The 14,540-nt window shown below is 41.3% G+C and overlaps 1 protein-coding gene across 4 annotated transcripts in view; it reads right to left on the minus strand.

Annotated features, from left to right (window-relative positions):
• Positions 1-14,540, minus strand: part of ltbp1 (latent transforming growth factor beta binding protein 1) — a 56,799-nt gene continuing 42,259 nt past the window's right edge. For 2 of the 4 annotated variants that reach the window (XM_087802094.1, XM_087802092.1), the window contains 15 exons: positions 14,405-14,530; positions 11,822-11,941; positions 11,526-11,651; positions 11,321-11,446; positions 11,123-11,251; positions 9,759-9,887; positions 7,785-7,922; positions 7,571-7,732; positions 7,402-7,491; positions 5,940-6,068; positions 5,732-5,872; positions 5,489-5,665; positions 4,542-4,694; positions 2,601-2,750; positions 1-2,531 (listed from right to left, as the gene is read on the minus strand). In XM_087802094.1, coding sequence (XP_087658220.1) covers positions 2,359-2,531; positions 2,601-2,750; positions 4,542-4,694; positions 5,489-5,665; positions 5,732-5,872; positions 5,940-6,068; positions 7,402-7,491; positions 7,571-7,732; positions 7,785-7,922; positions 9,759-9,887; positions 11,123-11,251; positions 11,321-11,446; positions 11,526-11,651; positions 11,822-11,941; positions 14,405-14,530 — 2,069 coding nt within the window. In that variant the 3' untranslated portion in view covers positions 1-2,358. Of the gene's footprint in view, positions 2,532-2,600; positions 2,751-4,541; positions 4,695-5,488; positions 5,873-5,939; positions 6,069-7,401; positions 7,492-7,570; positions 7,733-7,784; positions 7,923-9,758; positions 9,888-11,122; positions 11,252-11,320; positions 11,447-11,525; positions 11,652-11,821; positions 11,942-14,404; positions 14,531-14,540 lie in introns of all 4 variants that reach the window. The other 2 variants (XM_087802093.1, XM_087802091.1) reach the window with 1 other exon arrangement.

A 14,540-nucleotide genomic window follows, 5' to 3' on the forward strand; every position in this document is an offset into this window, starting at 1 on the left:
TCTGGAGAAATATCACAACGTGTGTTTTTATTACAGAGCAGGCTGAACGTTCACCGTCATATGAAGTCATAGAAAAACAAAAACAAAAGCTCTTTCAAAGTCATGTACAAATCGAACACGTCGGCCACTAAATGTACACAAGTTTCTTTCTCGCACCAACGTCCCCGTAGCAGCTTTGCAACCTGGCAAGACTTCGCAGTGGAATAGAGTTAAGAACGACAGGAGGAAGCCACGACCGGTTCGGTGGCTCCTCTTAAAAAACTGGACCTGCACAGACGGAGGCAGAGCTCTGGACCATCCCATAATTAAATACCGCCTCCACTAAGTACATCTGGATCCCCCGGACAACATCACGTCTGCAGGGTTTGTCGACAACGTTACGTGAAAACTAGAAAGACATCTGGACATGAATAGACATTTGCAAACGTACATTTATACATCTGGATTTTCTCAAAAGGCACCACGTGGATTAAAGAACTTCATGTCAAGTAGAAAATGTGACGCGTGTTTTATCGACAGTGCAGGATATGTGGGCTTGGATTAAGAAGGTGTGTGTGTGTGTGTGTGAGTTTCTGACTATACTTCTGAGGACCGCGGCACCACAAACACAACCACTGACAAACATGACGACCCCATTTAAAAAACACAAACAACTCACCAGATTAACACAGAAGTTCTTTTTGTCTCGATAACATTTGTAAAATACACAGATAGTCAATGGTTTGCACATGTTTTTAATATCCACAAATGTATATGTGATATTTGAAACGTACATTTTGGTCTTTACGAACATGTATGATGTACAAATGTGTATTTGTAAATATAAATAAAAATCTCATTTGTGAATCAGCGATGACACGCATTCACCGCCTTCATATATGGACTTAATTTTGAGACAATCTTTGAGCAAAATCTACAACTTCTCAAATCAATTACCAGTTCACATAACAACCACTAGATAGCAGTGTTGCTATAAGCTTAGGCTCTTCTCTACGGAGCCCCGGACATGACATATATTTGTGGCCACGATTTACAAGTTTCTGGACGTAATTTTTCAAACAATATAGTTATATTTATAAATGCAGGCTTTTCCTTGAATCTCTGAGACTCCTGTGTTTTTCTTGTGTTGTCTTGACCTTTTAATTATATATTTTATTGAGTATTGTTTTGATTGTTTAAGCGCTTTGTGACCCTGGTCTGGAAAAGCGCTATATAAATATAAATGACTTACTTACATGTTGATTAACAAAGATAAGTTAAAAGTATTGAATTTAGATTTGTGGATATAAAAAACATATGTGTAGATCAACCCTCTGTGGATTTACAAAGACATTGACGAGACAAAAACAAGCCCATAGATGGAAAAACTCTCATGTCCTTAAATAAATACTTGTGTAGTGTCAGAACAAAGAGCTTCTCGCGGTGACTCGTGTGTCGTCAGCTCCTTCCACCCGGTGACACTGGGATTTAAACGCGCCGTTAAAAAATATGCCTGTTTGATTTGCGTTTATTGGGAAAATTTCTTCTCAGTTTATGGACACTTTTTGGTCGTGACAAGTCGATGAGGTTCCACGATGTGATAAGAAAAGCAGTGATGTGTTGATGAAGCTTCATGAAGCAGTGTCATTATCTTCAGAGTCCACTAGATGGCGTCTCTGCACTATTTTCCTTTTGTTTTGAACAACTGTTCTAATGAAACATCATTTTTAAACTGGTGGCGCCACCTACTGACCTCTAAACAACATGAAACTGTTTCATGAAGCTTCATCAACAACTAATTAAAAGAGAATCTCTGATCCGACAACACTGTATCATGAAACCTCATCGACCCACTGTGTAGTTTAACAAACAGGAAGTGAGTGTGAGCGATGACACCGACAGGGTGACGAGTCTTTGGTGTTGAACTCTGACCTCATCTTAGCAGAGTCGCCATCTTGTGTCCAGAACTTTCGTTTGGATAAAAAACTGATTTCTTTGGATTTTTAACGTCACCTTGAACATCTGGGCCACACTCACTCACACTGGACCGCGGCACCACGTCCTGAGGGTCCGGCACCACGAGAGGGTTTGAAGGGGGAACTGGAGCAACCTTTTTGTTTCACATGCGATCTGAAACAAGACCTGGTCCGTCGCCTACAAACCTTCTTGAGGTGGAGAGTCATCAGAGCCGTTGGAATCCTCCACAACACGTCGGGATTGGACTTGGATCACAGAAGACGGCGTGAACGGCTTCATAGCAGATGTTGGTTTCAAAGATGGCGTCCGTGTGAGAACGTTCAGTCGGTCCTCACAAGTATAGTGATGCAAGCTTGTGCGTGTGGTTGTGTTACAGTCAAAGTCGTCGGGTGGTTTTTTTTTTCACTGCGACGTCCTGCGCGTCGTCGCCGCCGCCGCCGCCACGCAGTAGTTGTGTTTGTCGGAGGCGGTGAAGCCCGGCAGGCAGACGCACTGGTAGGAGCCCGGCGTGTTCACGCACTTGGCGTTCTTGCAGAGCGACATGCGACGGTTCAGCTCCGAGCACTCGTTCACGTCTGCGGGGGAGGGGGGGAGAAGAGGTCAAAGGGCGGACACGGGGGGAGAGCGACGGGTCGCGACCTCACCGACGCAGGCCATGCGGGACAGGTCCAGCGTGAAGCCGTCGAAGCAGTCGCAGGTGTAGCCCTCCTGCACGCGAACGCAGCGTCCGTTCTCGCAGCCGTTCAGGATCCCGCACTCCTCGGCCCGCAGTCCCTCGAACGCCCTGTAGGAGTCTGAGGCACACGATGGGATGGGAAGGAGATCTTTAACCTCATGCTATTCCTGCTAGTGTCCCTTAGTAGAACATACGTACTTGACATTCATTAGTACATTCATTAATTTAGTATATGTAGTTGAAGTGTACAAAAAGTTTTTTACTATTAATACTTCTTTTACAGAATTATACTCGGGTATACGATCTCAATTTAACGTTTGCAAAGGTAAACTCTGGGTACATTATTGTCAATGGTTCCAAAGAAAGAGGTACAGTATATACTTCTAGTAAGTATTTTGGTTAACTTAACTTAACCATGATCAACCCACGGTTAATCAACTATATAAACACAAATTACTTACTTACAATTAGCAGAACGTATGTACTTAACATTCATTAGTACATTCATTCATTTAGTATATGTAGTTGAAGTTTACTCAAAGTTTTTTACTATTAACACTTCTTTCACAGAATTATACTCGGGTATACTTCCAGGGTACTAGGTATACGATCTCAATTTAACGTTTGCAAAAGTATACTCTGGGTACACTATTGTCAATAGTTCCAAAGAAAGAGGTACAGTATATACTTCTAGTATGTATTTTGTTTTACTTAAATAAACAATGATAAACCCACAGTTAATTGACTATACTTGACGGACTACACTCCCATGAGCCTTTGCACTGTTTACTTCAAGATCACTTTTTGAAAAAGGTAGCATAGTGTACTTGAAGTACATTTCATAAAGTGTCACGCAACAGAAACATTCTCACACCATACTTGACATTTCTCTCGCTTATATTAACCCATTCAACACTATATATATATATTTTTTAATAATAATAAACTTTGGTCCTTTTTCGTAAATCTAGCCACCACGCAATATCAACCAATCAGAAGCAACATAAGGCGGGTCCAGCATCACTCATAGATCTTCTACAAGATGAGACTATTATATAAAAATTCAATGTATCATCAAATAACGCCTCCCACTCACTTTTGTCGTTCGCTGAAACTTGGCAGCCCTGTAAAGTATACTTGAGTATAATATCAGTGTACTAATTTGAAGTATACTATTATTACAAGTAAACTTCAAGTTAACTAGTTCAATTTTAGTATAAAATAAGTATACTCAGAGTACACTTGAATATACATCTTTTTTAATAAGGTTTAGCTAGTTGCTATCAATGCTTGCTGCAGAAATTCTGAGATAGAATTGACCAACCTGTAACATTTTCTATACATGCTTATATATACTTGTATTGAGGGAAGGAAATAACAAAACTATCCTTTCTGATTTCAAATTTATATTTTTCTAACGTAACATAATTTGTGAAAGAAATTGGATTTTAAAAAGTCACACTGGTTTCATAAACTGACCCTACTTCACCATCGTAAGCTTGACTTTTAATTATTCATTTCTTACTGTGATTTCTTTTTTTTTAACATGAACGTCATTTTCTCCATTGTAATCTATGTAGAGTCACAAGTTCGTCTTTCTGTCCCAAGGGGGCAGCAAAGTTCCGATTAACCTTGAATGTAAAAAATGTACTGTTGGTTATTTCTAGTCGTTTCTGGAGCCGCATGATAGATTGGATTTAATAAAATTAAACTCATAAACAACAAAACTTGATCAAAGTTCAAACCACGAACTCTGCTTTCCTGTTGACAACTATGTGAAAATCGTTTCGACGACTTCTAAGACCCGATTCTAGAACCGTGTCTCGTGGTCTCCTCTCTGACGCGGGAACATTCCACGCCTGCTGCTCCGGCGTGAAACAACACAGCGCCGACCCGAGGCGTGACTCACTCTCCTGGCTGTCGTAGAAGGGCAGCTGCTCCGGCGACGGAGAGTAGTCCGGGCTCACTTCGTACTCCAGGACCGGACCTGCGACCAGAGCGTCTCTGCCGTACGCTCGCCGCCCGGCGCCCAGCGGCAGGTTACACATCTGGGCGTAATCCTCTGAGGGAGAAGAAACACATGGCGGTGTTAATTTACACTTTTTTATTGAAATATTGGTTTTTTTTAAACAATAGAATAAATTCATTTATATATTAATATGTTGAATTTGTTATTATTGCTGTTGATTTCAATAATTGTTATATTTAACGGTTAAATTTCTTTCTTTTTTTTTTAAAGAACTTAATTTATAAATGCGAATGTTTTTAAAATTAATGTTTTTTTTACAGATAGATAAGTAAGTAAGTAATTTGTATTTATATAGTACTTTTCCAGACCAGGGTCACAAAGCGCTTAAACAATCAAAACAATATTCAATAAAGTATATACTTTAAAGGTCAAGATAATACTGAGAACAACACAGGAGTTCCAGAAACTCAAATAGTAATAGTAAAAAATCTAAATTCAATAGGAACAGTCACATGATCCTCTTCGAGTCACATGATTGGCTGAAATTATTTCTTAGATAATAATTCAACGCTTAACAAAAAATTTGAATTAAAAAAAATACATATATATTTGAATGTTTAATTCAACCATTTGATATTCTGAAGGCACCGATATACTTCCAGACCGATCCACCATTTTGACTTTCCACTAACTTTAGACCCTTTTGGTCTTTTAAGCATACATTTTTATCAGGGATTGTTTTAAATTTTTAAGCGCTTTTTGACCCTGGTCTAGAAAAACGCTCTATAAATATTACTTACTTACTTTCAGAGATGATTTTACAAGACGACGGTGACCCCTGACCTCTCGTGTGCATGTCTGAGGTGTCACATGACTGCGAGGCTCACCTGTGTTCTTGGGCGGACACAGAGCACACTGCATGCCCCAGGCCTCGCCGTGCAGACAGCAGCACTCGGTGTAGGTGGTCTTCTTGTTGGCCCCCAGCGGGCGAGTGCAGGTCAGCGAGTCGGTCACCGTCTGCCAGCAGATGCCCTGGTAGTCCACCTGCTCCGCCTCGTGTTGTCCTGTCAAAACCAAACGAGAAGTCTCCACCGCCCGTTCCCACGACAACCAAGTCAACCCGTCCTCACCTGCCATGGCGGGCACGAAGGTGCAGCGCGTCCCGCTGGGGTCCAGCACCATGGGCTGAGCGCAGAAGCACATGAAGGACCCTTCGGTGTTGAAGCACTGACCGCCCTCGCACAGAGACTCGTCCATGCACTCGTCGATGTCTGCCAACAGAGTCAGAGGCTCAGCGAGGGGTCACTAGGGGTCACTAGGGGTCACTAGGGTGCTCACCTCTGCACTCCAGTCTGGCGGCGTCGTAGTCCTGGCCGCTCTTGCAGTAGCACTCGTAGCTGCCCGGCGTGTCCTGACAGAAGCCGCCTTTACACACTTCCTTCTCGAACAGCGTGCACTCGTCAGCGTCTACACACATCAACACAACATCAACACACATCAACACAACAGCAGGAACATGTTCAGGGTCTTTACTTGTTGTGTGTCGACCACAAGTGTGTAAAAAAGACCAAGAACGTCTACACTTCAGCAAAAGTTTCTGATCTAAAAACCTTTTTCATAATTAAAAATAAATAAATTAAGCTTTAATCTAAAAAAATTAAAAAATAAAATGGATTTTTAAAAGGCATTTAATCATAATAATAACAATAATAAAAAACTAAACAAAACTAAAATATCCCTCGTGTTCGTGTGCTTGACCCAGAGACGACACAAGGGATACCTCAGACACATTTGTTTTCGAGCGTCCGGGTCACCTTGACCCAGGAATAACATATAAGTAAGTAAGTAAGTAAGTAAGTAAGTAATTTTTATTTATATAGCGCTTTTCCAGACCAGGGTCACAAAGCGCTTAAACAATCAAAACAATATTCAATAAAGTATATATTTTAAAGATCAAGATAATACTGAGAAGGGTAATTAATAAGTTTAACATTAAAAAAATAATCTCTAAGCTGGTTTATGGTTACATTTTGAATATAATGTTTTGAAATATGAATAAAAAAGTTTAGAATTGAAAAAATCGTTTGACGTACATTATTTGTAAATTTTAAAAAATATATACATTTTAAAATAAAAATAAGAAAATGTTTTCCGTGCGAAATGGGTTTTTAAATAATAACAGAAAACATTTTGAAACTCCAAAAACTAGTTACTGTACATAATAATAATATAATAATAAGATAATAAGATATTAAATATGAAAGACAGGGGAAAAAAAGGTATTAGAACAAAAAGTTAGTAATAAAAAAATTACAATTTAAAAAAAGAAACTAAAAGAAACAACCTAAAAAAATTAAGATTGTAAGGTTTTCATTTAAGAGTTTATAGATTAGATTAGATTAGATTGACTTTATTAATCCCTCCGGAGATCTCTTTCGGGAAATTTGATTTCCTGTTCATTGCAGACGATAGAAGGTACAATATAATATGAACACAAAACAACCTAAAAAAGTTTTCACAATAATAAACAATAAAGCCTAGAATCGAAAAAAAGGTTCAAATCATAAATTCAACTCAACAAACCATCATCACATGCTCTTTAATCAGTCCTTCCTGAGTGCATACCTCCTCCAAGGAGCTCATGTCAGATGACTTTATAAAAACATGTACGTTATCATGTCAAAGTGACTCTTTCTAATGATTAAGTGGACGAAAAAACCCTTCAAAACCTCCTTGGATCCAGATGAAACTACAAAACAATTCACTTCAGTTCAAGAACAGACAAAGAACGAGGACGTACTCTTGTAACTCTCGGCCGCCGGGACTCCGTACATCAGGTCCAGACTCGGGATGAAGCCTCGCCCGGACGGACACATCTGCTGGAACTGGTCTGTGGAGGCGGAAGAAGAGAGACTTGAGGAGGAGGAAGGAACGTGGATCCGGGAGGCGGCGGGCGCCGGCGTTCTCACCGGTGCCGTTGACTGGACACGGGTGCACCTCGCAGTTGTCGCCCCAGCCGGCGCCCAGGGTGCAGCAGCACTCCTGCAGGGTGACGTGGCTGGTCAGCACGCTCTCGCACAGGTTCTCGTCGTTGAGCCGGAAGTAGCACTCCTTACGCTCCAGCGCCGACGCTGAGGAGAGCGATCAGTCAACACCGGGTCGACCACGAGGGCGAGGACGTACCTGTGGGCAGCGCCTCGCACTTGGCCAGCATCACGTCGTACTCCTGACCGCTGGGACACACGCACAGGAAGGATCCGTCCACGTTGACGCACTGAGCCTCGCCGCACACACTGCTGAGCAGCTCGCACTCGTTCATGTCTGACGCACAACACAACTGTTGGTACACAATTCTTAAGGACACGTCTGTGTGTTTGTCACAGTGTAAGTAAGTAAGTAATTTGTATTTGTAGAGCGCTTTTCCAGACCAGGGTCACAAAGCGCTTAAATAATCCAAACAATATTCAATAAAGTATATACTTTAAAGGTCAAGATAAAACTGACAACCAACAGTGTGTAAGTGTTTGTCAGTATGTGTTGTGTGTTTGTGTGTGTGGCAGTTTGTGTTCATGTACGAGTGTGTCTGTGTGAGTAAGTGGGTGTGTTAAGGTGTGGGTCTGTGTAAGTTCATATGCCGTAATCAGTGTATGTGTGTCAGATGTGTGCGAGTTATTTCGTGAGAGTGTGTGTGATTGTGAGTCTGTGTATGTGCGTGTGAGTTCGAGGATGTGTACTTGTACATGTACAGTATACGCTCTCAACGACACGTACACAATCGCAAACTCAAATGCACACAAACACAGACACTCACGCATGTGCAAGTGTGTTCTACTGTGAGTGTGTGCGACAGAGTCTGTGCTAGGTGTGGGTTTGTGAGCATTTGTGTTTGAGAGTGTATACGTGAGTCTGTGTGTTTGAGTGTGTGCTACTATGAGTGGGTTTGTGAGCGTGTATGTAGTTGTCAGTGTACATGAGTGAGTGCCTGTATTTGTGTGTGAGTCTGTGTGTTTGAGTGTGTGTATGTATGTAAGTGTGTTTGTGAGAGTGTATACAGCATTTGTAAGAGTGTGTAAGTAGGTTAGCATGTGCTTTTGTGAGTATGTGTTTGAGAGTGTTGTGTGCGAGTGTGTATGTGTATGTGTAAGTTTACAAGTGTGTGTTTGTACGTCAGACTGTGAGTTTGTTGACATGTTGTTAAGAGTGTATATTTTTGACTGCGTTTGCGTAAATGTGTGTTTGTACATGCATGCGTGTGTGTGCTTTTGTGAGTGTGTTTGAGAGTTTTTTGTGCGAGTGTGTGTGTGTTCTTGGAAGTTTACAAGTGTGTGTTTGTACGTCAGACTTTTAGTTTGTTGAGATGTTTTTAAGAGTGTCTATTTCTGACTGTGTTTGCGTGAGTGTGTGTTTGTACCTGCATGCGTGTGTGTGCTTTTGTGAGTATGTGTCTGAGAGTTTTTTGTGCAAGTGTGTGTGTGTTCTTGTAAGTTTACAAGTGTGCGTGTGTACGTCAGATTGTGAGTTTGTTGAGATGTTGTTAAGAGTGTATATTTTTGACTGTGTTTGCGCGAGTGTGTATTTGTATATGCATGCGTGTGTGTGCTTTTGTGAGTGTGTTTGAGAGTTTTTTGTGCGAGTGTGTGTGTGTTCTTGTAAGTTTGTGTCAGACTGTGAGTTTGTTGAGATGTTTTTAAGAGTGTATATTTTTGACTGCGTTTGCGCGAGTGTGTGTTTGTATCTGCACACGTGTGTGTGCTTTTGTGTGTGTGTGTTTGAGATTTTTTTGTGCAAGTGTGTATGTGTTCTTGTAAGTTTGTGTCAGACTGTGAGTTAGTTGAGATGTTGTTGAGAGTGTGTCTTTTTTACTGTGTTTGCGTGAGTGTGTGTTTGTATATGCACACGTGTGTGCGCTTTTGTGTGTTTTTGAGTGTGAGAATTTGTGTGTAACTGTTGAGGGGGGGGGGGTTAATGGCGGATGATGGACGAGGAGGGAAGAAAAGCCGAGAGACGGCAGACATTCTGAGGGGTTGGTGGTTCACCGCCGGTGAGTGGATGTTTGCTCCACGGTTCTGGCAGCAGCTTGTTATTGAGCTGAAACCGCTTCACTCTCTCACTCTTAGAGAGAGGTCCACATGTGAGTCACCTGTTCTCAAGACTCACCCTCGCACCCGTGCCCGTCCACGGTCTCCTGGTAACCCTGGTCGCACAGGCATCGGTAGGTCCCGAGCCGGTTCTCGCAGAAGCCTCGAGGATGGCAGAGCGTCTCGTTGAGTCCGCACTCGTCGATGTCTGAGGACGACAGGGAAGCGTCAGGAGAAACTCTGCTGCCTCCTGCTCCAGGTCTGCCGGACCTGAAGGTTCTCGGGCAGACCTTCAAGACAGGAAACGATTTGTGAGGTGAAAAGTGAGCGGCGGGATTTAGAGGATTTGTGCGACTAAGCGGGTTTTTTTTTTTTTTTTAATTTCCTGCTCTCGGACTCGCACACGTCGCTCGCAGCATAAATCACGAGTCGTCTGGTTCTTCTCTGCTCTGTGGTGGAAACAAGTCTGAGGACTCGAGTCGCCGCGGAGCGAGTCTCGTTGTTTTTTCTTCATCTTTCATCAAAGATAATAAGAAAAAACATTTTCTTTGTAATTTAAAGATCCTTTTTTAAATTGAAAAAATGGTTTTAAAAATGTCTGCCTGCCTTTAAAACATTTTTTTTTTAAATCGGAAAAAAGGTTTTTAAACGTGCAATAAATTTGGTAATTGATGATTCAGAAGAAAATAAAAAATATGCAATGAAAGAAATTACCTTATAAACCTGAATACGTTTTAAATATTAAAACATATACCTATATATATAATTTTTACGTTTTAAAAGGGGTTTTTAACAAGAAAAAATAAAACATTTTGATCTGAAAAAAGTTACTACGAAAGTAAGTGCAGAATAGAAAAAAAACTTAAATAAAATGTAATATTTCTATAAAAAATAATCATAATAATTAACTTTGTATAATTTAAAGTCAAGTCCAGCTAATCGTAGCTAGTGTAGGCTAATGTTAGCTCATTCAAGCAAAGGCAAGCTTATAGTATGGTAACTCCAGCTAATGTACAAGAATGTAACATAATATAAGATAATTCAAGCGAATATATGATGACACAAGTTATGCTAGCTAAGATCATGTAAATAAACTGAATCTAATTTAAGATAAGTCAAACTTATGTATGATGACACAAGTTATGCTAGCTAAGATCATGTAAATAAACTGAAACTAATGTAAGATTAAGTCAAGCTAATATATGATGACACAAGTTATGCTAGCTAAGATCATGTAAATAATCTGACACTAATTTAAGATAAGTCAAGCTTATATATGATGACACAAGTTATGCTAGCTAAGATCATATAAATAAACTGAAACTAATTTAAGATTTCCAGTTATTTTAATATTTTAATAGAGCAAGTTTTCTGTAAATATTATTTAAATGATAATTCTGGCCACTAGGGGAGCAGTCAGCAGCTTCCGTGATTGGCTCTCACCGTCACATGACGGCGTGTCCAGGCTGGCGGTGAAGCCGCTCTCACACACACACTTGTAGGACCCCTGCTGGTTCACACACTCTCCATGTGGCGAGCAGAGTTCCGACTCCTCCACGCACTCGTCGACATCTGAGGAGACAGACACGGTGGTTCTGGTTCTGGTTCTGGGTGTCGGCCAGGTGTGACCTCCGACCTCACCTCTGCAGCTGGTGCCGTTGATCTGTCGGTACCCGCGGGGGCAGCTGCAGGTGTAGGAGCCCACCATGTTCACGCACTCGCCCACGGAGTCGCAGGGGTCGCTCAGCTCCGAGCACTCGTCCACGTCTGCAACGAGACCAGCCGCGTCAGCGGTCGCCACGGCAACCGAGGAGCACCACAGGCTCAGATTCAGAGGTGAAGGTACCTTCACAGTGGTGCATCGACGCCGACGACAGCCTGAAGCCGGCGACACACTCGCACACGAAGGATCCTTCCGTGTTCACACAGTGACCTCTGCTGCACACACTCTGGTCCTGACACTCGTCCACGTCTGGAGGTCATCAGAGGTCAAAGGTAGAAGGTCATCAGAGTAAGGATGACGGTGTTATGAATGTTGGAATGGACGTACAAACACAACTTGAGGTGTAAAGAACATCGTGGAAACAAGTGTGTGTTTGTAGTTTTCTGACACGTGTCTGGTGTGTTGACGGACAGACGTACCGACACAGCGACCCCCCAGACCGATGAAGCCCTCAGGGCAGGACCCGCAATCGTAGCCCCCCTCGGTGTTGGTGCAGATTCCAGAAGGACACAGAGTCGGATCCACACACTCGTCCACGTCTGAGGAAAGTGAAAGCAGTGAGCGCTAAGACAAGCTAATGTACGTGAACGCAAGCTAATGTAAGATACTCTTCGTTAACGCACACAAATCTAAGGTAACATTATGTATTAAACTATTTTAATTAACTCAGTTTAAGATGAGTCAAGCTGATTGGAGGAAATTTGAGCTGATTCAAGCATACTCACGCAAACTCAAGCTATTTCAAGCTAACCTGAGCACACTAAAGCTAATTCAAGCTAACATGAGCACATTCAAGCTAATTCAAGCTAACCTGAGCACACTCAAGCTAATTCAAGCTAACCTTAGCCCACTCAAGCTAATTAAAGCTAACTTGAGCAAACTCAAGCCAATTCAAGCTAACCTGAGCCAATTCAAGCTAAGCTGAGCACACGCAAGCTAATTCAAGCTAACCTGAGCCCACTCAAGCTAATTCAAGCTATTTCGAGCTAACCTGAGCAGACTCAAGCTAATTCAAGCTAACCTGAGCAGACTCAAGCTAATTCAAGCTATTTAAAGCTAACCTGAGCAGACTTGAGCTAATTCAAGCTAACCTGAGCACACTCAAGCTAATTCAAGCTGTTTCAAGCTAACCTGAGCAGACTCAAGCTAATTCAAGCTATTTAAAGCTAACCTGAGCAGACTTGAGCTAATTTAAGCTAACCTGAGCACACTCAAGCTAATTCAAGCTGTTTCAAGCTAACCTGAGCAGACTCAAGCTAATTCAAGCTATTTAAAGCTAACCTGAGCACACTTGAGCTAATTTAAGCTAACCTGAGCACACTCAAGCTAATTCAAGCTAACCTGAGCACACTCAAGCTAATTCAAGCTAACCTGAGCACACTCAAGCTAATTCAAGCTAACCTGAGCACACTCAAGCTAATTTAAGCTAACCTGAGCACACTCAAGCTAATTCAAGCTAACCTGAGCACACTCAAGCTAATTCAAGCTAACCTGAGCACACTCAAGCTAATTCAAGCTAACCTGAGCACACTCAAGCTAATTCAAGCTAACCTGAGCACACTCAAGCTAATTCAAGCTAACCTGAGCACACTCAAGCTAATTTAAGCTAACCTGAGCACACTCAAGCTAATTCAAGCTAACCTGAGCACACTCAAGCTAATTCAAGCTAACCTGAGCACACTCAAGCTAATTCAAGCTAACCTGAGCACACTCAAGCTAATTCAAGCTAACCTGAGCACACTCAAGCTAATTCAAGCTAACCTGAGCACACTCAAGCTAATTCAAGCTAACCTGAGCACACTCAAGCCAATTCAAGCTGTTTCAAACTAACCTGAGCAAACTCAAGTCTACTCAGTTGAACTCAAGCTAACTCGAGCAAACTCTGTCGCAAAAGAAGTCGAGTTACTTCAAGTTAAATAAATGTAACATACACTGACACAAGCTAAAGCCATTGACAACCAACTCAAGCTAACTCAATCCTAAATCTACTCTTAAATGTTGGGATGTCCAGGTTTCTTCTGGATCTTCTCATCTTCCACTTCCGAATCCAATGATCAACTGAGAGAGGAAGAGCTTCTACTGCACTGGGTTCTAGTTCTGGCTCTTCCAGGTCTCCGGTGATAACAGTATTAATGGTCACAGCTTGTATTGCAGCTGTGGCTGACTCGCCCTCTCAGGCATGTTCGGAGCGAGCCGAGCAGAAACAGCAGGAAACCACCAAATAACAGCGTTTCATATTTATATCCAGGCCCGGCAGACGCTGGTTACCGTGTGGTCGACAGACCAACATTCCCAAACCTGTGCTGCTAATACTATTAGCAGGAACGTCAACAGGAATCTGCTGGTTTGTAGAGGAGGAGCCTCAGTAACATAAGTAAATAATACGTTTAATCTATTCAGTGTTTAAAAGTAATCAAAATCGTCACACAATAAACAGGTTTTAAGTTATAGAAAATGGTTTAATATTTAAATGATAGATTTTATAAACGCACAACATTTGAATGTAGAATTTAAAGTAGAAATCAATAATTCAAACATAGTATTTTCGCTGTGACTCATACATGTCATTGTCAAATATGCTATAAATCGAAAATTATAATGAATTAATTATTTAATGACTTGACTTTTTGGAAATAATCAAAGTTAAATCATGTGTACTTTGTCTTGTATCAGAGCCATCATAATACTCAATGGTTGAATATAACATTTTAAATGTTGATATATTTTTTTTTAATTGAAATTAGGTTGTTTTTTAAAGCATGAAATCTTTGAATACTTTTTATATTGAAAGGTTGAATTTATTTAGCTTTTTAAGAATTGAATGAAACTATTTGAATATAAAAAAAATAATGTACACATAGAGTTTCATATTCTAAGTCCAACAATTCAAAATTATTTAAATGTTAAATTCAGTTTAATGTTATTTTTCTGAATAAAAATCTACATTTAAAAAGTTCAACCATTCAACACTGATATACTTCTATACTAAAGCATCTTCTCACCCACGCAGCTGCTTCTGTCCTCGCGGACGACGAAGCCTCGCGGGCAAATGCAAACGAAACCGCCTTCCGTGTTTCTGCAGCGACCTCCGGAGCACAAGGTCGGATCCTCCGCACACTCGTTCACGTCTGCGGGGAG

Source organism: Callionymus lyra, chromosome 11 (genome assembly GCF_982586985.1).
Source record: "Callionymus lyra chromosome 11, fCalLyr1.hap1.1, whole genome shotgun sequence".
In the NCBI taxonomy this organism is placed as follows: domain Eukaryota; kingdom Metazoa; phylum Chordata; class Actinopteri; order Syngnathiformes; family Callionymidae; genus Callionymus; species Callionymus lyra.